Consider the following 26640-nt stretch of genomic DNA (forward strand, 5'->3'; position numbering starts at 1 on the left):
AGCTGCCCCCGTCCCTGAGCGGTTCTCTGTGGTGGGGGTCTAGTATCACTCCTCTTTGGGGGTAGGGGGTACGTGTAGGAAAGGGTGCCTGTGTCTTGGAGATGGCCCTTTGTAAATCTTTGGCACATGTAAGTGCTTCTTGCAGCGTGGAGGGTTTGCGTGACTTCACCAGTCCACGCAAGGGCTCGAGTAAGCCCTCTATGAAGGTGTACACCCTCCAAGCATTTGGTAGGTCCGATACCATCCCTGAGACTCTCAAGAACTTTGATATGTACTGTTCTGGGTTTCCTGTTTGTCGAAGTTGGGTTAGCTCCCTGAAGTGAGCCTTCGGATCCCTCTAGTCAAAACGCTCCACCACCCTCTTGGTTAAATCATCATATGAAGTCACATTGGCATGCCCCAAGGTAGCCAAGCCATGAAACTTCCAGTCGTGGGCTTCCCCCTCCAGGTGCAACGTGGCCATCTTGATGGCCTTCAGCTCCGTCATCTGATTGAGCTGGAAATAAGTGTCCATCTTCTCAACCCAGGCCCGAGCAGTGCACTTGGCAGTGCCATTGTATGTGGGGAAGTACATTCTCCCTATCGTCCTTTGCAACTCATAGCTCTGCATGCCCTGTCCTCCATAGCCCTTGCTCTTCTCATTTTGCTTGAGCTTGCAGAAATCTCTGAAAGAGAGTGCTTCCCTGAAGTCTGCTCCCATGGACTGCCATTCTCTGAAGTGCTCTCCCATCTGTGAAGGATCTTCGGCCCCTGCTGGTTCATTCTGTGCCAAAGGCACGAAAGAGGGCAGTGTAGCTCGAGTTGGCCCACTCACTGATGGAGGTTGTGCTGCGGGTGAAGGATGGTCGAATTGTTGAGAGGCCCCTGAAGTCTCCCCAAATAGAAATACCCTAGGAGTGCTTCTCTCCCGGTTTTGCGTTTTAATCTCCTCTAGCATTTCCTTCTGACCCTTTGCTAAATCATTCAAAACCTTCAAGAGGCTATCAAAGGCCATCTCCTCCCTGCTCTTGGGCTCTACCATGTCTTCTTCTACTATTACTACCTTTCCCCTATCCTCCGTGTCTAGAGTGTTCTCCAACTCTCTTTCTCTGCTTCTGTACCTCTGCCTCCCGTATGTAATATTTTGCTGGTCCCCTTCTCTCATAGGAGAAACTCCCTACGGCTGAGTCAAGATTTGGGCTCTGATACCACTGTAATGTTCCTAACTAGAAAATTCAGTGATAAACAAAGCAAACAGACAAACCAATATCCAGAAATGAGATGTAATCAATAAACACCCATGAAAACGCTGGAGATAGAGAACTTCTGAACCATTTTATTAAATCTTCATGGAGCAAATACAACAGTGAATGGAATGGTGCACCTAGGTTTGTCTCCAAGGACAAGCATGATAAAACCTAGGTGAGAAAATGATGATTTGAGGGCTACCCAACCGCTGCTCTAGAAGTGATCCACACTACCCAGAAACCGCGTTGCCTACTAGAAAGGATGTGCTCAAACCCCTACTTCTCTTGCTCAGAAAATTATGAAACTTTAGCTCCTGGATCCTCAACCAAAACCCAAGAAGGGTTTGGCCTAGTTCAGACCCCTGAAAATCGACCCCCAAGGAGCACATCCTCCTCCTCAAGCTGGCAAACTCGGTTTGTCTGAAATGTGTTGGGAAAGCTCTCCAAATCTACCCCAATCACTGAGATGCTGTCCCCTATTGTTAAAATTGGCAACTAGGGCCAAACTCCATGTGGGTCACCTCATTTATGGCAGCCAATATTTTTCCTAGATTCCTCTTATTGAGAGGTGTAGGATTGATCTAAAGATGATCTGATTCCAACAAGTATTTATGGAGATATGAATTTATTTGTATTTACTTGACAAATTGTCAAGGTCGGCCAGCAGTTAAATGTGTGGCACACATGCCCAGTGAATAATATAAATACAAGAGAGGATGATTCATTTTCTCATCATGTCATCTCACTCATTCTTATCTCTCTCTACTTAACTTTGGGTTATACAAGGAGCAGCTCACACGTGGGAAGGAGGACGCATTAGCGCAAGGACGCAGAAGCAACTGAAGGTATCTTTGACCTGCGTTGACCAAGCGTTGACTCATCATGGGTGTGGTTTTGGTGTGGCTGCTTCTCTTGGGTAGGCCACAGATTTTGGCACAAAAATTAAGGCAATTCGTCCACAGGTTTGACCAGCGTTGATTGCCCTAGTTTTGGGCAGTAGGTTCACTTCAGTCAACAGCAGTTTGACTGTGTTTTTGGGGTTGTTCAAGGGCTGTTTCTTCAGGCTGTTCGAGGGCTACTTGCCCCGGAAATTGACCATGCATATTGAAGGTCAATTTCAACTTGTTTGACCAAGTTTGACTTTGTTGATGTAGGGTTTGCTGCTGCTGATATAAAATTACAAAATTCTAATTTTGTACTATTTCTCTCTGCTGAACTATTGAAGATAAAAAAAGATTTGATCAAAGGGTTTCCCTGCATTGGGGTTTGTCTCTGACTAGCCACCACATCTTGTGTCTCTTGGCTTGGCTTGTTTTCTGTTGATCATTTAATGTTCTATCTTCACTTTACTTAATGTATATGTGATTGCTAATCTGTGGCTAATAAGAAGAAAAGAAGTAAACTAATCTAAGCATAGAACATAGCATAATTTAACATGGTATCAGAGCTGAGGTGAGGACAAAGCCCAAGCAAGAGCAAGAGCAAGAGCAATCACTGAAGAGAAGGTTGGCAAGGCTATCCTTAAAACTTCATGGGGTCCTCAACACTTTTCCCCGCCGAAGACAAGCTCCATGAGAAGTCTGACTATCACAGATGGAAGATGTCTCTTGATCTGACTTTAGAAGATCAAGAAGTGTTGGACCATGTGAGAGGCAATATTGTTGTGCCTCCATCAAATGCATCTGCTGCCGCCAAAAGGAAGTGGTCTAAGGGAGAAGTCAAAGCAAGGAAGATCATCCAGGACTCTATTGACAAGCGCCTAGTGGCATATATTTCCGAGCTGACAATCTCCAAGGAAATCTACTATAGACTGGTGAGTTTATTTAAAATTAATGGTGCAAATCAAGTTTTGTTCCTTAGAAATAAGCTGAAGGAAATTAGGAAGGGCAAAGATGAGAGTAGCAAGCATATTTCTTAAGGATCACCGAAATCAAGAATGATCTTCTATCTATTGGGGAAGTAGTTCTTGACAGGGAAATGACTATCACAACTCTTGGAGGACTGCCACTTGAATGGTATTGTAGTGTCCTGTCTAGGGTGCTAGATTAAGCTATATTTATTATCGACCAGGATGCGTAGACTTAGAGGCATGCGTCTACAATATATAGACATAAAGGATTATTAGCTAAGCGGTTATGATGGTAGGTTACAGGACTTCTTTACGGAAGATTGAGGTGTGTTACCTATCACCCAAACACTTAGGTCACTCAGTTCATCTACCTAATTAAAACACTGTGTCTCACTTTAAACCAAGATTTCAATCTCCTTATGGAGACACTGTGCATAAAACCCCTGTTCAGCAAATACTCAGCATTCAACTAATATTCATGAAAGATAAAGACATACTGAAATCATAAGCATACTTTAAAATGATAACAGAGTTCATGACATTGCTTTAAAAGACAACAAAGGATCGAATCCCTTACAGGATACGATTCACGATCTCAGTGATGAACTGTTCAAGCACTATCATAAACATCACTCATATGCATTCTAGTGAAATCAAAAACCAATTCTAATTGCTGTGCATATCATTTAATACCCTAAGTTGCGAATAAAAAGAAATGACAGTATACCAGTTCAACGCAGGGCCCGTCCGCGTTTTCAAAGGTATACTGGACTGTGATCAACCAATTATAGAATCAATATGAAATCGTGACTGCAACTGAGTTTTTTCGTATTACGTTTCAACCAAAGCTCTGTTTCGATAACGATACCTTCCTCTCCAAAAAAACAATAACCACTGTGTTTACATATGTCTTGCTAAAAACTAACGCCGCATACATTTGGAATGTACATTCATTAAGTGGCTGTTGCCGCTTTTATCATGTCATGACTTTTTAAAATGTTTCTATTCTGAACTGATTTCAAAAAGGAACAAAACTAAATCAGTTTAGAATGCTATGCTGTTGCTGCCTTTGTCGCCAACATGCTTGCTTTGACCATCGTTGACCGCGCATGCAGGAGGGTCGGTTCTGCTGTGGGATAGGTATTCGTCCATGCTTGGACATTCTACTTTTCATCCCTACCCTTCGCTCTAGCCTAGCTGTCATGCCATATGTCAAACAATAAACCAATTACAGGATGTTGTAACTTCCTGTAGTCATTTTATCAAAAATTCCTAATTCTTTAACATAAAACTCCTAAATAAATTTTAATGCATTTTAATAACTATAGTACTATTAACTAATCAATTTCAAGGGATCTAAGAGATGTATGACGAAAAGAGGTAAGTAAATGATATGTTTTAGGAGGAAAAAGGAGGTCATGGGATGGTACCAACATCTCTCCCCGACTTAATGAATTAGCATGACCTCATGCTAACCCCGAAGTGCTTCCCTTGAACTCTGTCCCTGCCTGTACCTCTGGTGCCTTCAGCAATGTATCCACATTCGTTTTCACCTGGGCATCTTTCTGACCATGGAGCTCCTGCTTTAATCTTTTGTATTTTTCTTTGAGGGTCTTCTTCTGGTTGTACCACTTAGTGGCCCATTTACAGATATCTGTTTGCTCAGCCTCAAGTTCATTGATTCGCTCCCTTAACTTTTCATTCTTCTGTTGAATCTCTTTACTCTGTGCTCAGAGCATTTCATTTTCTTTCTTGATAACTTTTTCCAGCATATTGGCCTCCATGAGTTCTTCCTTTAATTTCTCAATTTGTTTCTCCAGTTTCTTCTGTTTCTTAATGGGAGGTGGTGAACCTTTTTCTTGCCTTTTATTGCTTTCAACCTCTATATCAGCTCCTGGTCCTGGTTGTGAGTGGGCACTACTCTCAATATCCATCGGTATAGGTGCATTGTTTTCAAGCTGGTCTTCTTGTAACTGGGCTTTTGATGCTCTCCTCGTTCTTCTTGAATAGGTGGTGAAAATTTTATCTTGCTCTGCTTTCTGAGCATCCTCTTTTCTCATTTTCCTAGTCCTTATGCTGCTCACAGGTGGAGGTACCTTGCTTGCTTTGGGTACTGGGATCTCTTCATCGATATCCTTCACGAATCATGAGTTCTCCTGCAGTTCTTCTTTGTCTTCTTCATCTTTAATTTGGTTGGCGGCCAAGAATTCCTTCCACGTTTTCCCTCTTCTCTGTAACTCATGCTCAACAAGAATTTTAACTAGCCCAAAGTGATATAAGCTCTTGTCTTCATTTCCCTTCTGCTTTTGGATGGTCTTCGACATCTTGGTTAGGCTTTGCAATAGGAAGTATGGTAGACTGATAACACACTGCCTTTTCAAGTGTAGCAGTAGTTTAATATGGTACAGATAAACAATACTATAACGGCCTTCACAAGTTACGAATTTTTGGAGGATATAGACCATCTCGTCCCAGGGATGCACCAGCCAACTCCTTGGGACGCCTTTCTTCCAATTAACTGATGAGACTCTGGATCTGGACATAAATTGAGTCCATGACTTCTCTTTAAATTACTTTGTCTTGAAGTACTTCTCCCCTTCTGGGCTGACCCTTATTGACTGGGCTATGGTGTCTTCCGAAACCTTGAATGAAAAATTACCTATCAGGGCTTTCTCTCCGTTGAATGTGAAAGCGAATTGTTTGGTAACCTCTTCATTACTTCCACGAAATTTCTCTAAAAAGGGCAGCCACTATATCTCTTTGAGAATTGAAATGCAATCTTCGTGATACTGGGAACTGTTGAACATGCTCGGCTCGACCCTATTGGTCATTTTGGCAGAGAGTTGTGCTCTAACTCTTCTCTGTTTATGTTTTGCAATTTCAACAAAGAAGTTTCAATTTGTTACCTTTTTGTCTTCCGCCCCAACACTGATGACCTGGTGGTGTCGCTCCCTTAGTAACCCATATGATGCTCGGTTGACTGTCTTGTGATTATGGTGGAAGTCGAACCCGAATGGCTATATTTCCCTTTTGTGGCGCTCACTGCTTTCAATCCTTACTGTGGAAGTCACTAGAGTCGAATTCCAACGTGAAATAACTGAGAATGATGGTGAAATAACCAACTACACTTACTTCATAGCGTATTCATCTTTTGGAACAGAGGAATGGCTGTACTGCTTGTATGGATGCCATCATAGAAGCGCTGGAAGCGTATATGCAGTACTGGGGTATGATTTCAGGGAGTCCTCTGTATCATTTGGCTACGTCGGGTGGTGGAATCATAATTCGGCCGTGTGGGATACAATGAATAAGCCCGCTTAACATTTGTTTCTTTCTTTTTTTTAAAGAACAATTCACCACGTGTCCTGCTTCTATTGGTACTCGGCCAAATGGAAGATGTTGGTATGGCTGTAAGATCCGATTGACATAACAAAGTTGATATGAAAAGGGGGTAACGAATTTAGAGGTATGAAATAGGTTGGAGTATGAAAGATGATAAGAATTAACAGTAAGATAAGGGATGATGGAAAATGTAGTGTCTTTGAAATTGATCATAACAGTCACAGTTATTAAATTCAACATTAAAAATTAATCTAAGAAATTAAATGTTAAGAATAAGGAATACATTACACTTTTGTTGGTTGTTCAAGCGTTGCATTGGCATGCTGAGTAGGACTAGTCTCTTTTGACTATTCTTTGCTGTTCATAACAGGTCCCCTGAGATAGATTCGAATGCAACAGGTCCCTCTGAGATCTTGAAGATGTTCATGCAGCTCCTTTGAAATCCGGAGAAAGAATTATATGTATACAGGTTCCTTGATCTTTGGTATTTGATGAAGTCTTGGTGCCCAGCAACCTGTGGATCCTTGTAGAAACTTGATGAAGCTTTGTTGAAGTAATCCTGAAGTAACAGTCTCTTAACAGGGCCTTTTATGTGTCTTAAACAGGTCCCATTACTGCTGGTGTTGGTAACATGGTCTTCTGGACAGAACGGGCCCCCCTGCATAATGTTTATAACCAGGTCCCTCTGAGATCAAACAATGACAAAACAACTTCTTTATTGAAATCTGGAATGCTGAAACAAACTGCTTTGGAAATTTACAGTGAGGAGATGAGATAAGAAATCTTTAAGAATTTACAATGGAGAGATAAAAGAACAAAATGCTGATGCTTCTCTCCCCCACTAAAGTTTTGACTTGTCCTCAAGTCATTATTCAGTTGATAAATCAAACAGGGAACAAAAGAAAAGGAATTCTTACCCGCCAACGAATTGGTTTTGAAGTAAGAATTCGGGGTTAGAGTGTGCCAGAGTCTGGTTTTCACATCTAACCCATTGTTATTATTTTTTTTTTTGTGTTTGTTTTTTTTTTTTTTTAGATTTTGTTTTGTTTTGTTTTTTTTTTAAATTTCTTTTTGAATTTCTAAATTGAAATGAAATGAACTAAGGCAGGGATACTGCAGCTGAAGGCTGCAGTATCTCAACCTCTCTTTGTTGAGATACTGTTTGGAGAAAATTTTGCTTGCTGATGGGCTTAGTGTAAAGTTTCAGGCGATGACCGTTGACAGTAAATGAATGACCTTCTCCATCAATAGTTTTGAGCTTGACTGAACCATTGTCGTAAGCCTGGATAATTTGGTATGGACCCATCCAATGGGTGGTAAACTTGGCTTTATGATCTCTGAATTTAGAGTCAAAAAGTAAAGCCCAGTCACCTTCCTTAAACTGCTTCTTCTTGATATGTGCATCATGCCACTGCTTCCTTTGTTTTTGCATGAGGATTGTGGTTTCCTCTGCTTGCTGCCTCATCTCATCCAGCTGGTTCAACTGCTGAATTCTTTCTTGTTGTGCTTGGTCCAGGTCAATTTGCAAATCTGCAGCCAGTTTAAAAGTATGTATTTGAAACTCAATAGGAAGCATTACCTCTTTGCCATACACCAACTGATATGGTGTAAATCCTGTAGTATTCTTCCATGTAATTCTGTAAGCCCAGAGTGCATCTTTGAGCTTCTCTTCCCAATTCTTTCTGTTCATTGCCACAATTTTAGTGATGATCCCTTCCAAAGTTTTGTTTGTGGATTCCACCTGCCCATTGGCCTGTGGATGGTAAGGTGTACTTCTTCTGTGCTTGATTTGGTATTTGTCTGTGATGTCCTTCACTAATTTTGAAGTAAATTGAGTACCTTGATCAGTCACTATTTCCCTTGGTACTCCATACCTTACAAAAATCTCTTCAAAAAGGAAATTTACCACTGTTTGTTCGGTGGCTCTAACTAGTGCTTTTGCTTCAGCCCACTTTGTGACGTAATCAGTACATACTAAGATGTACTTCTTACCATTGGAGGTTGGGTTAATGGGTCCTATAAAGTCTAGAGCCCATTTTTCAAATGGCTCTAGGTGAACTTGGGGCTGAAGGGGCATCTCATCTGTAGCTGTTGGCCTGCCCATTCGTTGGCAGCTGTCACAACTCTTCACATACTTCTTGGAATCCTTGAAAATGGATGGCCAGTAGTATCCAAGACTAAGAATTTTGAATGCTGTTCTCTTAGCTGCAAAATGCCCACCACACGGTTCATCATGGCAAGATTTTAAAATATCAATTATCTCATCATTTCTTACACATCTTCTAATAATCATATCATAACCAGTGTAAAATAAATCGCCATTAATCCATGAGTATCGAGCACTTTGTTTGACTAGTCTCTTCTTTTCCTTTGGAGTAAAGTATGGAGGTGTCCTTCCTGTAGACAAATAATTGGCCAAGTCAGCATACCAAGGATTCACTATGGAAATTGCAAATAAATTTTCATCTGGGAAAGAATCTTCAACCGGAACAACCTCACCTGGATTTTGCAGTCTAGAAAGAAAATCTGCCACCTGATTCTCTTTACCTGGTCTATCTAACACTGTGATGTTAAATTCCTGTAACAATAATAACCATCTGGTAACTCTGCCACTAGTTATTGGTTTATTCATTAAATGTCTAATGGCAGAATGATCAGTATGTACAAAGACTTCATAACCAGATATATAATGTCGGAATTTATTCACAGCATATATGATGGCAAGTGTTTCCTTTTCTGTGACTGTGTAGTTTGACTCTGCAGGTGTTAGATTTTTGCTAATGAAATAAATGGCATAATTACAAGATTCCTCTTTTTGGCCTAATGAGGCACCCACTGCAGTGTCAGATGCATCTGTAAAGATATGAAATGGTAGGCTCCAATTAGGCCCTCTTAAGACTGGTGCGGTTGATAACTTCTTTTTGAGTGCTTCAAATGCTTGTTGGCAGTTCTCATTCCAGTTGAAAATTACATCTTTTGTTAGAAGCTTAAACAAAGGTAAAGCTATTTTACTAAAATGTTCAATAAACCTTCTGTAATAGCTTGCATACCCAAGGAAACTTCTTACCTTTCTTTGATTCTTTGGAATTGGCAAATCAACAATCATCTGGATTTTTGCTGGGTCAACTTTGATGCCTTGAAAAGAAATATAGTGGCCTAATACTATCCCTTCGTTTAACATCATAAAGCACTTTTCATTGCTCAGGGACAGATTAGCTTCAATACATCTTTTCAAAACTCTTTCAAGGTTCTCTAATGCATGTTCAAATGAATTGTCGTACACTGAAAAATCATCCATGTAAACTTCAACACAATCATCAACTAAATCAGCGAAAATAGCTAATACAGCTCTCTGAAATGTAGCTGGAGCATAGCAAAGTCCAAATGGCGAAACATTATAAGCATAGGTGCCCCAAGGACAAGTGAATGTGGTTTTGTCCTGGTCTTCTGAGGCTATCCTAATCTGGTTGTAGCCACTGAAACCATCAAGGAAAGAAAATGATGATTTCCCAGCTAATGTGTCTAACACTTGGTCAATAAATGGTAGTGGGAAATAATCTTTGAGCGTTGCTTTGTTCAACTGTCTGTAATCAACACAAATGTGCCACTTACCATTTTTCTTGGGCACTATAACCAATGGGGATACCCACTGACTGTCAGAAATAGGATATATAAAATTAACTCTCTACAGTTTTTGCAATTCTTCTCTGACAATATCCTGGAGCATGGGGTTCATTCTTCTCTGCGGTTGCCTCACTGGTTTGATAGTACTATCTGTATAAATATGGTGAGTGCATGTGTCGGGGTGAATCCCATGCATATCGGTGTAGTCCCAAGCAAATGCTTTCTGGTATTTTCTCAATAGTCGAATCAATTTCTCTTGCTGAGATGAGTCTAGGTGATTGCCTATGTTCAGAGTTTTCCCTGGACTAATCTCTATGATCTGACTCTGTGTGTTTGTGATGGATTGAACTGGAAAAATATCGTGAAATGTGGTTTGCAAAGATTGAATGGTGCATGTTTCTTGAAAATTTTGGGCTAAAAGTACATCTGCAGCATGATATTGGTCATTTCTCAAATTTTCGGAAATATCAGGTTGAGAAAGGAACAATTCTACCAAATCATTATTATTTTGTTCTTGGAAATCATAGATTTGGTCAATGCTAAAAACAGATTGTACTTCTTCTTTATCATTGTATTTATCATCAAGCCATAAATTGTGTGTTATTGCTGGTGATTGTGCCGATGGATAAAGAGTGAGTTGTTTTCTTTCGGTCCCTCTTGAAATGATCATGTTGCTCGATTGACATCCTATGAATGCATCAGCAGTCGCTAACCATGGTCTACCAAGGATGATAGGGTGCCCTCCTAAATTGGATTTGGGTTGAAGAACTAAGAAGTCCACTGGGTACTCCCAAGAGTCTAGTGAAACAATTATGTCCTCCAAAATCCCTTTAGGAATCACTTTAGACCTATCAGCTAGTTCTAGAACAATCGTTGTGTGTTGCAAATTTATGAGCTGGAGTGTTCTCATGGTTTCAAGAGTCATGACATTTATTGCGGCCCCAAGATCTATTAAAGTGTTTGGAATCTGTATGTTGTTAAGGATTGTAGTAACTCTGGGGATACCAGGATCAACATACTTTTCCATTGAGATGGTATTTGTCATAAGGCCAGCTAAATGTCCTATAACATGAATGGTTTGTGGATCAATCCTTTTCCTAGTGGGCTTCTTAAGACACATTTCTTTGATTGCTTTAGTGTATATGGGAATGTCTTTTATGGCTTGCAGTAGCGGAATTTTTATATAGACATTCTTGAGCTCATCTAAAACATCAAACTGTGGTATAGACATTGGAAGTTTCATTTGGACCAATCGGTCTGGAAAAGGTGGATGTAATGGTTGCATCTGCTTATCTTTGGTATCATCTTTTGGTTTTCTTTGATTTGTCATTTCATTTTCATTTTCTGTGTTTTCTTCTTGTTTATCTGTTATTGGAGAATCTTTGTGGAGTACCCTACCAGACCTCAAGTTTATATTTTGCAAGGGTAGTGTGGGATATGAGGTTCCCTCTTCTACATTGTAGGCTGGCCTCTCTGCTCTGTTATTTGGATTTGGGACAGTTTGAGCAGGAATTTGAGTAGGTCTGGGAGGTTGTGAGTTAGATGGAAATTGCAGTTGTGGTGGATTTATTGGTGGAGGAGCAGGCAGTGCTTGTTGAGTAGGTTGAGGTTGGTAAACAACTTGCTGCTGAGGATACTGCTGATATGGTTGAGAACGTGATGAATACGGCTGATGATATTGTTGATATGGCTGTCAATATGGTTGGTATGATTGAGGATATGTATGATAGGATTGAGAGTATTGTTGAGATGGTCTCCATTGTTGCTGTGGGTGATTTTGGTGCTGCCATGGCATGGGTACATTCCATGAATTCTGAGCATACATTTGATCATTTACAGGAAATTGCAAATTTTGATTTGGAAACATACCTTGAGGTGCTGGCCTTGGCTGCCATGGTTTCTTTGTGCCCATGTAATACACGTTTTCCATCTCTGCATTAGTTGCCATATTACAGTTCTGCAAAACCTTGACTTTAGGACAATTAAATATATCATGATGTTTAGTACAGAAAGCCCAAACTTGGATGTTTTCTAATGGGCAGTCTTTTAAGGCATGTTTCTTCCGGCATTTTGGGCAGAAGATAGCCATTATCTGATCTTCATCTTCTTGTTTCTTCTTAGCTTTTAAAGTGTCAATTTGGTTCCCTAGGGTGCTTAACAGATCTGTTTTAAACTCTTCTAACAGATTCCCTATTTCAGCCCTTGTGACACTTGCTGAAGCAGCTTTTGTGACTTTGGATGACAGGGTTCTTTTTCCAATTTTAGCTTTGCTCCTTGAATACTTTTCGCATAATTCAACGATTTCTTCAAAAGGTAAGGTAGAAATGTCACCTTTGCCCATCAAATTAAGATCATCCATGTATTCCTCTCGGATGCCTTTCAAGAATATTGTGCGGATCAAATCAAGAGGCATAGTTCGGTGTTTAGATTTTTGTAAGTTGTAGACAAACCGTTCTAAGTATTCCTCTAAGGTTTCATCCTCTTGTTGGCTCATTCTAAAGATATCATCTTTGGAATCTTTGGATCTACAATAAGGTTGATATTTCCTTAGAAATATTCTTCTCATGCCATCCCAATCAACTATCGCATGCTCACCAAGCCTCATGAACCATCTTAAGGTTGATGCCTTTAATGTCACTGGGAAAAGTCTAAGCCTATGGGCATCATCTGTGTAACCATATGTTCGACATACAATGTCAAACTCGAACAAGAATGAGTCTGGATCTTCCGAAGCCATACCATAAAAGTTTGGTAGCACGGATGGAGGTATGTTTTTCATTTTGATCTCATCATCTTCTTGTGGTTCATGTATAGGAAACTTAAAAGTTGACTCTTCTTCGTCTCTCTGTCCTTGATTTGGTACTGATCCATCTCCTTCCTCAGCCATTCTAATAGGTTTCTCTGTGTCAGTGTCACTTGTCTTAAAGAGGAGATTAAAGAAAGATTGTTCGGTCACTGTGCTACTTTCTCCTTGTGTGGAGGATCTAGGAAAGTGTTTCTTTTGCGATTTATGTGCTAATAAAGTTTGCCTTTCGATGAGAGTAAGTCTTTGTCCTGACTTTTGTTTATCCTCTAATGCTTGTATGGTGACTTCCTCAGCTGGTGTTGTATTCCCTAAAGAGTCTGCTCCTGATGATGGGTTAGTTTTTGGATGGTGGGGGGTTTTTATGAATCTACCTTGATTGTCTCTAAATCTAGGCATAAATGAACATGATTTCTAAATCTATGTTTTTGCTCGTTTTTGTTTATTGAAATTTTTTTCTTTTTAAATCCTTTAAGTACGCCTCCCCGGCAACGGCGCCAAAATGTAGTGTCCTATCTAGGGTGCTAGATTAAGCTATATTTATTATCGACCAGGATGCGTAGACTTAGAGGCATGCGTCTACAATATATAGACATAAAGGATTATTAGCTAAGTGGTTATGATGGTAGGTTACAGGACTTCTTTACGGAAGATTGAGGTGTGTTACCTATCACCCAAACACTTAGGTCACTCAGTTCATCTACCTAATTAAAACACTGTGTATCACTTTAAACCAAGATTTCAATCTCCTTACGGAGACACTGTGCATAAAACCCCTGTTCAGCAAATACTCAGCATTCAACTAATATTCATGAAAGATAAAGACATACTGAAATCATAAGCATACTTTAAAATGATAACAGAGTTCATGACATTGCTTTAAAAGACAACAAAGGATTGAATCCCTTACAGGATACAATTCACGATCTCAGTGATGAACTGTTCAAGCACTATCATAAACATCACTCATACGCATTCTAGTGAAATCAAAAACCAATTCTAATTGCTGTGCATATCATTTAATACCCTAAGTTGCGAATAAAAAGAAATGACAGTATACCAGTTCAACGCAGGGCCCGTCCGCGTTTTCAAAGGTATACTGGACTGTGATCAACCAATTATAGAATCAATATGAAATCGTGACTGCAACTGAGTTTTTTCGTATTACGTTTCAACCAAAGCTCTGTTTCGATAACAATACCTTCCTCTCCAAAAAAACAATAACCGCTGTGTTTACATATGTCTTGCTAAAAACTAACACCGCATACATTTGGAATGTACATTCATTAAGCGGCTGTTGCCGCTTTTATCATGTCATGACTTTTTAAAATGTTTCTATTCTGAACTGATTTCAAAAAGGAACAAAACTAAATCAGTTTAGAATGCTATGCTGTTGTTGCCTTTGTCGCCAACATGCTTGCTTTGACCATCATTGACCGCGCATGCAGGAGGGTCGGTTCTGCTGTGGGATAGGTATTCGTCCATGCTTGGACATTCTACTTTTCATCCCTATCCTTCGCTCTAGCCTAGCTGTCATGCCATATGTCAAACAATAAACCAATTACAGGATGTTGTAACTTCCTGTAGTCATTTTATCAAAAATTCCTAATTCTTTAACATAAAACTCCTAAATCAATTTTAATGCATTTTAATAACTATAGTACTATTAACTAATCAATTTCAAGGGATCTAAGAGATGTATGACGGAAAGAGGTAAGTAAATGATATGTTTTAGGAGGAAAAAGGAGGTCATGGGATGGTACCAACAGGTATATATTCATGACTACTCTTCTCAACAATAATGTCATCCCAGGATTTGAGGAATTGATGGCTAGATGTATTCAAGAAGAGACAAGGATGGAAGAGCAAGAAATGCCCGCACTTAAAGGCTATCCCTTTGCCTTTTCTTCTCATGCTAAAAGAAGAAACAATTCTGGGGCTAAATCCAAAGGAAACGCTGGATCGAAGGGTGGAAGAAAAGGACGATGTTACAATTGCAATAAAATGGGACACTATGCGAGGGAGTGCCCTGATAAAAGGGACTCACACCATGACGATGAACAAAATCACTCTCAAGGCAATCAAAGAAATGGCAGGTCCAATGACAGAGGTAAAAGAAATGCCAAAAATCAAGGAAGAGGACAACCCTTCAAAAAGGCAAGAAACTCTAGGTATGAATCCAATGTTGTTAACAATAAGCAAGATGAATATTGTCTACCAGCGGCCCTCTCTACTACTACTCCCCCGGACTCGCTGGGAAATTGGCTTATTGATAGTGGTGCCTCAAGGCACTTCACTGGTTTCAAAGAAGCTCTCTCTAATCTGATAGAGAAGGAGACCAACCTAGAAATTGTTCTTGGGGACAACACAAAATATCCCGTGAAAGGCGTAGGGAATGTCACTCTTCAATTGAATCAGGGTAATACAATTCATTTGCAAGAAGTCCTATATGTACCTGATCTCAAAAAGAACTTGGTGTCCGTTTTGGCAATGGAAGACAAAGGCTACATGGTAACCTCCATCGATGGCAAGGTACGTGTATGGAAAAAGAATTTTAAAGAAGCTTTCACTCTTCGGTTTCGAGTCAATTCATTATATCAGGTCGGAGGAAGTCCGCTGGGTGTCATGTCTTGTGACACATCACTTCAGTCCGAACTATGGCATCAGAGGTTTGCTCACCTTCATTATAAAGCTCTACCAAATGCGAGACAAATTGTGACAGGGATGCCCGAGTTCTGAGTAGAGCAAGAAGGTGTATGTGCGGGATGTGCTGAAGGGAAGCTCAAAAGGGGACCATTCCCCTCAAGCCAAACCAAGACCTCCGATATATTGCAGTTGGTTCACTTAGACATATCTGGTATGATGCCTGTTAACTCCTTGGCAGGATATTTATATTACCCAAGGTTGCACAAAACAGGGAAACGGGTATGAGTTTCCGAAACGGGAACGGGTACAAAACGCGACCTCCCCATATTTTGGAAACGGGGAAACACGAATATATAGATATATATATTAAAAATATTTAAATATATATATATATATGTGTGTGTGTGTGTGTGTGTGTGTGTGCTATCATAAAGCATAAATGGCACATTATAATTTATTACATTTAAACATTATGATTAAATTTACATCACAGTTACTCATGAATGATCACATAATGAAAATAAAAATATCGGAATATCCAAAAGCAACCTTTATTATATATCCAAATCTCAAAATCAGCCTTTATTTATATTAATATATGAGGCTGCAAGTACAATAAAGACTATAAGGCTGCAAGAACTATAGAGACAAAAGAATAATCTTCATCATAACAATCCTCATAAAAAATAGAAGCAGAACAATTCTCAACAATGGATGGTGGTGCTGAAGAAGATGATGCGCCAATTCCACTTCCAGACTCGGCCTCAATATTCAGGTCAGCGAGAGAGAGATCTAAATCAGGATTTTCGGCATCCACATCCCATTTTTTAGAAGGACCACTGTTGTATTCTGGACCCCTACGAGATGCAAGGTGAAGGTTGGAGTGCACATAAACAAGATCCTCTACCTTCTGTGAGCCCAACCTATTGCACTTCACAGAATGAATAAAACCATAAGTGCTCCAATTCCTTTCTGCTGATGAAGAGCTTGCCACTTGCGAAAGAATACGAATGGCAAGGTTTTGCAAATGTACACCATTTGCTCCATGACAAATCCACCACCTAACTGGATTCATGGTGCTTCTCTCCTCCAAAGCTGATATATCTGCATAATCATCTATTCCTACAACAAAACTGGCAAATTCCTCCTTTACGTCCCTGTGTAGATGAGAAGGAAACATTCTCATAAGGGCTTTTTTCACCCCATTAGCCACCTCTCTATCCTTCCCTTCCCATTGTTTTGAGCAATAAGCTCCTCATCATAAAATTTAGGGTTCAAAGCACGTGCTATAGTGTGCAATGGAGTGTTGAAATTGTTCCACCTATCAACAATGATTTTCTTGACTAAACCAGCAAAATGATCATCAACAAACAAAAGTTGTGGAGACTCTTGCGAAATGATTTCCAAAGTTTTCTCAACCATGGAATCCATGCCATCATATACCTCTCCTAAGAAAGGTTGGTCAGTGTCAGCACTCCAGAAAAGCTCAAATGCAGGGGTTGTGAACTTTAGCAAGAAATCTACCTTGCTCCACCAATCCTCATCAAGGCACAATCTATGCACCATAGATCCCTGCTTTGACTCTGCTTGTCTCCACTCAATCCAAAGTTGACTCACCACCATAGAAACTAATGCATGCTTAACCTCAACAAGACGGCGCAACATCAGGAAGTTTGAGGCATATCTTGTCTCAACAACTTTTAACAACTCCAATGGAGTACTCTCGAAATATGGCCTGAGATTGGTGGTGGTTGGTGATGAATTTGACAATCTCCCTTGCTTCCCCTGTGAGTTCCTTTATCCAGGAAACTTTGTTGTCAATCTCCTCTAAGATCAGATTTAGTTATGGACAATGCATGGTGTGCAAAAGATGTGGTCATACCTCCCCTCAATAAGTAAACTTGCAACTTTGCAAACTGGTGTCCGTGATAACTTGCACCACCCTGTTAGGTCCTATTTGTTCAATAGATTTTATAATAATGTCAACAATGAACTGTGCATCTTTTACGTCTCTTGAGCAGTCTTCCGCCTCTAAAACCATTGGTCCTTTCAGGGAAGTGGCAATGATATTTATCAATGGTTTGCGCCTTGTATCTGTCCATCCATTTGAGACTATGGTAACCCTAGAGCTACTCTAGGAAGAACGAATTGGTGATAAGATATCCTCCACAAGCTCCTTCTCTTTTTTGAGAAGCTGAGTTCTGACTTTGTCATAGTTGGGCTCCTTGTATCCTTGAGGAGCTTTATTAATTGCCCTTATCATATCTTGCCAGTAAGGAGAGTGAACAACATTGAATGGGACACCACATGCATAGATGCACCTAGCCACTCTGGAATCAGTTTCTTTTCTCACTTGCACATTCACCAATTTAGCAATTCTGCTATCCTGAACAGAGGCGGATGCCCCTCTGGTATTTTTGGATGCTAGTTGTTCATGTTATTGAGTGGCACTGGCTCTCCTCTTCCTTGCTTCAACTACAATCCTTGGTTCAATGTTAGGTGGAGCTTGAGGAGTAGCTTTACTAAGCTCATCGTACCTTCTTTTAATTCCATCCGCTTCATCTTGCTCTCTTTGATATGCCCTCCTTGTCAATAGGTTTGTTGTTTTTGTGCACCCTGCAATCCCCTGTCCTCCTCCATGCAAAAGATGTGCCTTCACTCTTGGGTAGGAGCCCTTGTACGAATTACTGCGAAGATTACATCGCCATTCCCATGAGCCACCACCTGCGCATTTTTGAAGCTTCGTCACATGCCTCCAAAGAGGATAATATCCAGCCCTTGGGTTGGCCCTAGGGCTTGAAATTGCAGCTGCACTTTGGTTGGAAGCCATTGCTGCAAAAATAAATAAATAAAAACAAATTTGCAAATAAAAAACGTTTTTCATATTTTGGCAACATAAACCCTAGAAAAATTGAAGAAATAGTAGGAAAAAACTAACAAAATGAATGTTGCTTACCCAAATTAATTTTCTGTAGCTGAAGCTACCCCAAAATGCTAGAAAATAGAAGAGAAATATAGTTGTAGCTGAGCCAAAAAGCCAAGAATGTCGTAGCCGGAAACTCTGCACTCCAAATTTGCTGCAGAAATCTCTTTCTCTTGCTGCTGAAATCTCTTGCTCTTGCTGCTGAAATCTACTTCGCTCACTGCTCAAAACACCCTAGCTGAAACCACTGCTCTCTTCCTCTCTTCTCCTCTGCTAAAATCACCAGTCTCCAATAGAAACAACTCGCTGAATTGTGTGATGAGAGAATGAGACAAAGTTCACTTTTATAACTTTACATAGGCATCTAGAAGCAACTAGAAGGCATTAGAAAAACCTAATTAAAAATTAGAAGACAAATTAATAAAAAAAAAAAAAAAAAAGTCAAGCTGCGTGTGGAAACGGCGTCGTACGGCCCAGAAACGCGTTTCCGGCCATACTGGCCACGTTTCCTCCTTGAGAAACGTGCCAGTACGGCCAGAAACGCGTTTCTGGGCCATACCGTACGCGTTTCTACATTTTGTTTCCGTTTCCGTACGAAAGCTCCTCCCTTGCCAGCGTTTCCTGCAACTTAGATATTACCTCACTTTTACAAATGACTATTCTCGCAAGACTTGGATATACTTGTTGAAAAAGAAGGATGAAGTGTTCACTTGGTTTTGTCACTTCAAAGCCTTGATCGGAATCAAACCAAAAAGAAAATCAAGATCTTAAGGACTGATAATGGGACTAAGTATGAATCTAATGGTTTCCATGACTTTTGCAAAGAAGCTGGCATTAAGAGGGAGACTACAACACCATATACTCCTGAGCAGAATGGTGTGGCGAAAAGGAAGAATCGTATGATTGTGGAAGTTGTCCGTGCTATGCTTCACGATCAAGGACTTCCGAAGTTTCTATGGGTCGAAGCTGCGAATAACGCCGTATATGTGCAAAACCAATGCCCTCATCAAGCATTGGGTTCCAAGACTCTCGAAGAGATGTTCACTGGTAAGAAACCTGACGTATCTCATTTAAGAATTTTTGGAAGCTCGGTATGCTTTCATGTGCCGAAGGAGAAGAGGAATAAATTGGGTGCATCTGGAAAGAAAGGAATCTTCATGGGCTATAGGGAAAACACTAAGGGCTATAGAATCTATGTGGCGGGTCAAAGAGAAATTGAGATTAGCCATGATGTCACCTTTGACGAAGATATGGCTCTTAGCAAAGTTGACAATCTTCCTACTCAAAGGGAATCTAAAGAAGCTGACACCAGGGAACCAAAGGAAAAGGAAGATGAGACAATGCCTGATGTGGAAGAACCTATGGATCCTATTGATCCCCCTCTGCAAGAGCCTTCCTCTTCTAGGAAGAGGCCTTCATGGCTAAGGGGGACACTTGATGACGCTGAAGGGCACGTTGCACCCAGGGGAACCTTCCGGGAAAGTAAGAAGTTGACCAGGTGTTAGGGATACTTGACCATCATGAGCACAATCATCCAAAATGAGCCTTCGTCATTCGCAGAAGCTGTCAAGCATCAAGTATGGAAGGATGTTATGACTGAGGAATATGAGTCCATCATGAAAAACGATGTCTGGGATGTGGTCCCCAGACCCCAGGACAAAGCAGTTGTCACTTTGAAATGGCTTTACAAGATAAAGCATGCAGTTGATGGAAGTGCGGAAAAGTATAAGGCTCGTTTTGTTGCTTGTGGCTTCTCTTAGAAGGAAGGTATAGACTATGACGAGATACTTGCACCTATTTCCCAATATACCACCATCCGCTTGATCATAGCCCTTGCTGCTTCGCAAGGATGGAACCTACATCAGATGGATATCAAGATCGCGTTCTTGCATGGTTCGATCAAAGAGGAGGTCTATGTGGAGCAACCCGAAGGATTTGAGATTCATGATCGAGAATCTCACATGTGCAGGTTGAAGAAAGCCATCTATGGGCTAAAGCAGGCACCCTGAGAGTGGTATGAGAGGATCGATATCTACTTGATGAAGTTGGGATTCACTAGGAGTGAAGTTGATCCTAACCTTTACTTTAAGGTTGAAGATGACAAACCTCTCATATTGGTGTTGTACGTTGACGACCTCTTTCTAACAGGTGCAGACCCTCTCGTTCTCAAATGTAAGAGGGAGTTGGCTTCCGAGTTTGAGATGAAAGACCTAGGACTGATGCACTATTTCCTAGGACTGGAAGTATGGCAGAAACCAGGGAAGATTTTCCTATCTCAAGGAAAATACGTAGTGAAAATATTGGTGAGATTCGGTATGGTGGACTACAAGCCCATGACTACCCCGATGGAACTTGACTTCAAGAAGTTAAGTGGTAGTGTTGCCGAACCTGTTTTACGAAATGCTACCGAATATTGTCAACGCGTCGGAGCATTGATGTTCTTGGTGAACTCCCGTCCGGATATATGCTTTGCCGTCAACATATGGTTGAGCCTCACCACACACATTGGATTGGTGCCAAGAATCTGTTGAGATATCTTCGTGGCACAATCACTCATGGGTTGAGATACACTGTCGGAGATGTGAGACTACTTGGATATATCGATGCTGATTCGACAAGCAGTGTGGTGGACCGAAAGAGCACTTCCGGGTGCTATTTCTCTTTGGGATCTGCCTCGATAACCTGGATGAGCAGGAAGCAAAAGTCGGTGGCTTTGAGCACTACTGAGGTAGAGTACATTGCTACTAGTATGGCCTCTTGTGAGGTGGTCTGGCTGCGAAAGCTCTTCAGTGAGTTGTTTGGATTTTCATTGGATACCATCGTGATCCTCTGTGACAACCAGAGCAGGATTCGTTATCAGAGAATCCCGTATTTCATGATTGCTCGAAGCATATCGATATCAGGTACCACTATATTTGGGATATGGTGCAGTGAGGAGCAATAAGGCTCCAACATATTGGTACAGATGAACAGGTCGCCGACATTTTGACGAAGCCCCTGGGAAATGTCAAATTCTTGACTTTCCGAGAATGACTTGGTGTCATTCAAAGACCCTCTTATGAGGGTCAAGTATGATGTATTGAGCTCTGGGAGCTCTAGGGGGGCGCAGGGTACTTCTTGGAGCGACATGCGACCACAGGGCGACTCACCATCCCCTGGTGGTGCACTATGTACAGGGTGAAAGGTTCAACCTTCCCCGGTGACACCCCGTGGCCACTGCAGGACAGGATGATTAGTTCCCCTGTGGGCTAGGATGATTAGTTCTTAGTGGCGACTATGGAACAAGATGATTAGTTCTCCTATGGCCCAAGATGATTAGTTCTCCGTGGTGACTGTGGAACAAGATGATTAGTTCTCCCGTGGGCCAAGATGATTAGTTCTCTTGTGGTGACTGTTGGACAGGATGATTCGTTCTCCTGTGGACAGGATGATTAGTTCTCTTGTTGAGGCATCCTACACATGCAGTCTGCAACTCATGGGAAGTACCTCTCATCTGATCAATGAGTAGGCAAATGGGGTTAGGGACCATTAGTAGTACTATCGATGGACGCATTGTTGTATCTACCATACTCCTTATGCTAGGATGACCTCCATTGATTTGGGATCAGTGAGAGTGGTATGACACACTCTGAGACTGACTTCTGGTCAGTGGAGGATGGTATTATACATCCTCGATCATTTCTTCTTCTTCATAGTTCGAGCATAGCAGAGCAAAGTAGGGCCAAGCAGTGCAGGGCAGTGCATTTGATGGTTGGGATAGTAGCGACGGTTAGACGGATTACAGATGGAGTTCTCCCTAGTTGAGATGGAGTGTTAAAATTGGCAACTAGGGCCAAACTCCATGTGGGTCACCTCATTTATGGCAGCTGATAGTTTTCCTAGATTCCTCTTGTTGAGAGGTGTAGGATTGATCTAAAGATCATCCGATTCCGACAAGTATTTATGGAGATATGAATTTATTTGTATTTACTTGAGAAATTGTCAAGGTTGGCCAACAGTTAAATGTGTGGCACACATGCCCAATGAATCATATAAATACAAGAGAGGTTGATTCATTTTCTCATCATCTCATCTCACTCATTCTTCTCTCTCTCTCCTTATCTTTGGGTTATACAAGGAGCAGCTCAAACGTGGGGGGGACGCTGAAAGGAGGATGCATAAGCAGCTGAAGGTATCTTTGACCTGCGTTGACCAAGCGTTGACTAATCAAGGGTGTGGTTTTGGTGTGGCTGCCTCTCCTAGGCAGGCCACAGATTTTGGCACAAAAATCGAGGCAATCCGTCCACTGGTTTGACCAGCATTGACTGCCCTAGTTTTGTGTAGCAGGTTGACTTCAATCAACAACAGTTTGACTGTGTTTTTGGGGCTGTTCAAGGGATGTTTCTTCAGGTTGTTCAAGGGCTACTTGACCGGAAATTGACCATGCATATTAGAGGTCAATTTCAGCTTGTTTGACCAAGTCTGACTTGAATTCTGATTTTGTACTATTTCTCTCTGCTGAACTATTGAAGATAAAAGAAGATTTGGTCAAAGGGTTTTCCCACATTGGGGTTTGTCCCTGGCTAGCTGCCACATCTTGTGTCTCTTGTCTTGGCTTGTTTTTTGTTCATCGTTTAATGTTCTATCTGCACTTTATTTAATGTACATGTGATTGCTAATCTATGGCTAATAAGAAGAAAAGAAGTAAACTCCTCTGAGCATAGAACATACCATAATTTAACACCTATGGATTTCCACCCTTCTCCCAAATGATCCCAACTTTGTAGCTCTCTCCCTCAATTCCCACGTGAGCCTAGTTTTGTCCTCTGCGCAGTCCTCCAAGGTTGAAATTCGAACTGCTCAAATGCATTAACCTCATGCTCCAAAACTCCTCCAAAGGGCTGGTCCTCTGATGTACTCCAACTCTCCGAGTTTTCCTAGCAAGCGCTGCTCGGATGAACCCCCAATCACAACTGCATGTTTCCCCCTCTGCGTGATCCAGAAATACACTTTGTTGGTCTGTGGGCCGAATGGGATGGCCACAAATCTTCTCCGGTGCTCCTCTCCTCAAGGTAATACGAAAATGCCTTCCTAGGGTGGCACTCGTTGTCCCCTGAAGGTAGGGTTGAATTTCCTGTCTGATCAAGCAAACACAAGTGAGTTCAATTGAGGAGCTCTTCCTCCTTATAACTTTGTGGGCCTCCCTATCCCTCATGTGGGCCCCTCCACAAGCCATACGGTTTCCCCTCCAAGGCAATTCAAATTGCCCAAGTGCCCAAGTGCGTTTTCCCATGTGGTTGGCCCCCACCTTCCACTAGCAATTTAATTCAACCTTTCTTTCTCCTAAGTTCTTAAGTAAAAAATGCATGGGTTCCTTTACTTATCAAAATTTTATGCAAAATTGTGGAGAGACCAAAACTTGCTACAAATTTATTGGGGAAGGGACATGACAATTTAAGGGGGATGTTGGAATGTAATATATATGTGGTTAAATATCCTTTATGCCAACTTTGCTTATTTAGTCCCTGCATTAATCTTAAGAGGAAATGTTGGGGATGCGTTGGGTAAGCTTGACTTAGTGGACATTAGGGGTCATATATAGAAGGCCCTAATTGTTGTCATTAATGTGATTGTTAGAAGGTGGCCTTAGTGGTACCTTATCAACACTGTAGTTAAAAGGTGTCCTTCTTGTCCATAATTAACACGATAGTTATACAAGACCTAATCACTATATGAAGGGGTGGAGAACAGCTAATTGCTATATGAAGGGGTGTAGAATCCCATTTAATGAATTATGACACTTGTGACACACAGGAATAAAGCATTGCTGTTCAGAGTGTAATTTTGTATCCAATGAGGATTTCTCCACTATATATTTGGAGTCATCCTTTCATGTGATGTTTTGCAATATGTCATGGGACATTTGGACAGGGATCTTCATGTAATTGTTATCTCTGTTCCTTATAACTCTAATATTTCTAAGTTATATTTCTGGTTTTATTTTATGTGATATAAGGTACATTTTCAAAATCAAAATCAAAAGAATGTGGATGGCATGATTTACTGATGATATGATCATTTGGTTTGACATTTTTGTGAACTAGGGATACAATGCTCTCAAGGACTATTTCCCAACCATGGAGATGTTACCTAATCCTCAGTGTTCTAATTCTGCTTGTCAAGACCGTCAGGTGTGTCCTTGGTGGTTGACTTGGAATAGTGCTTTTGTCGTCCACTAGCTACCTGTTAAGAATACGTGATTTGTTCATCTTTAACTGAAAAAACAAGTGACTATTTTTTAATGCATTACATCAAGCAAAGATGCATTATGAAATTTGTTATTGCATTTCAGCGAGAATATATCCAGTTGAAGCCAGCAAAGGATGCTGCAGCTAAGGCTAGGGTAGAAGCAGAAGCAGAAGCAGCCTGTGCATCTAATCTTCCAGTTCACAATGATAATGAGTGGAATATAAGGTATATAAAGTTTGAATATCGCACTCCTGCAGTCCCCATCCCTTTTTTAAAATTGTTGATGGATGATATAAGTCACTTTGTGTGGTTGATCTTCCTGAACAAAACTGTATGATCATTGGACCCTTTATAGCTTAAACATCAGAGGGAAGAGCTTAGCGATTCAATGCCTTAAAGTTTCGATGTAATGGAAAATTTGCCACCTGGAAACAAGAAATAGAAATTACAATTCTGGAGGGTTAGAGCAGAGGACAAACCTCGTAGAAATATTGCTAGTTATGCATTATTCACTGTAAATGTTATAGATTCATGTTATTCATTTTAGTGATTGTCTGTTCTGAATTTGTTCAATACCATTAATTGAAGCAATTTCTTGTCCATGTATTGTAGATATTTCCCTTTGTTCTGCATTCCATATTGTAGCAATGTTCTGTTAAGCTGTGTTGTAATCAGGTATAAGGGACTATTTTCATGGTTAAATTGTTCATGGTTAAATGCAGGAGTCAAAGTTCACAGTTGAATTGTATGATTTCTGGAAGTTTTTTGTCCGGTCATGTCTTACTGTTGAGTCTTGACCGTGAGCTTCAGGCTGGAAAGGGTGAACCAGTTATATTATGCTGGTCTCAGGGGCCACTTTTCCCACAACTTGATTTGAAATTCCATACTTATATTATGAAAGTATTTGCGATATATTCATCTAGCTCAGAAAGATTCCATTTTTCCAAATGATGTAAGAGTATTTTTAACTAGAGTAGTGTTCTCATACAAAGAATATGGGCAGGATACTGCTGATTTGTATCGATTCATATGTCAGTCTTGACATGCACTTTCCACTATGAGAGACATACTAAACTATGGGATGTCTAGTTTTCATAATAGTATTGGAATTACATGTTTCATAAAGTGCTAATGTTGGTGCCTGGAGAAATGTACAAACTAGGGTATCCTCAAAGAATGCTGCAATAGATAGAAGAGGAGTGGCCACTATCTAGGCGTTATTTGTTTCACATGATGGGCTTTGGAATGTGTTGTTTTATTTCCATTGCAATTTTACAGAAACTGCCATATTTGAGGCTTATTCTCACACCCCAAGGACTTATAAAATTGGTTGATATTCTCACCTGAAAAGGCCGCAACTGTTTAAGCAGTTCCTAGAGAACTGCTCATCATTGAGAGCACTTTGAGTGGGAGCATCCCAGGGAGTGCACTCCCAGGCTCCCTGGGACACTCCCTACCACTGCTTCAAGGCTCCCTCGTACACTTCTTGCCACTGTGGGGAGTGTTGCACTCCCTAGGATGCTCCTAGAGTAGGGGACATAGTCCTCAAGTGCTCCCTAGACACTCCCTAGGTACTCCCTAGATGCTCCATAGGCTTTCCTTGGAGACAATGAACCATGACTGGTTTTTAAGAAGGTTTGATAAAAAATTATGGAAATTAATGGTAATGCTAAATTCTTAAAATAAAAGTTGGCATTTCAACTGTGATAGTTGAAATGTCAACTTTTACTTGAATTTTTGACATTACGATTCATTGTTTCAGGATTTCTGAGACTGGTTCCAACCACATTAGACTCCATATGGAGAAAGTAGAATTTCATATCCCTGTCTTGTCATTTACTCCCATACTAAGATATCCATGAAGTTGTTTGGATGATGAATGTTGATTTTGTAGCTTCGGGAGGTCCTCTGCATAGGCTGGTGTTTTGCATGCAGGAGAAGACGTCCTCTTTAGGTGGTTGTTTGAGAAGAGCAACTAATATGATCTACTTCCTAAGTT

At 40.8% G+C, this 26640-nt stretch overlaps 1 protein-coding gene across 1 annotated transcript in view; it reads left to right on the forward strand.

Moving 5' to 3' along the window:
• Positions 1 to 26640, forward strand: part of LOC149141963 (ubiquitin-like modifier-activating enzyme 5) — a 479516-nt gene that overhangs the window by 370343 nt on the left and 82533 nt on the right. The window contains exons 11-12 of the mRNA XM_089447610.1: positions 24497 to 24583; positions 24745 to 24866. Coding sequence (XP_089303736.1) covers positions 24497 to 24583; positions 24745 to 24866 — 209 coding nt within the window. The remainder of the gene's footprint in view (positions 1 to 24496; positions 24584 to 24744; positions 24867 to 26640) is intronic.

This window comes from Pinus tabuliformis, chromosome X, assembly GCF_031772625.1.
Source record: "Pinus tabuliformis cultivar Carrire ecotype Pingquan chromosome X, CPIR1, whole genome shotgun sequence".
Lineage (NCBI taxonomy): Eukaryota > Viridiplantae > Streptophyta > Pinopsida > Pinales > Pinaceae > Pinus > Pinus tabuliformis.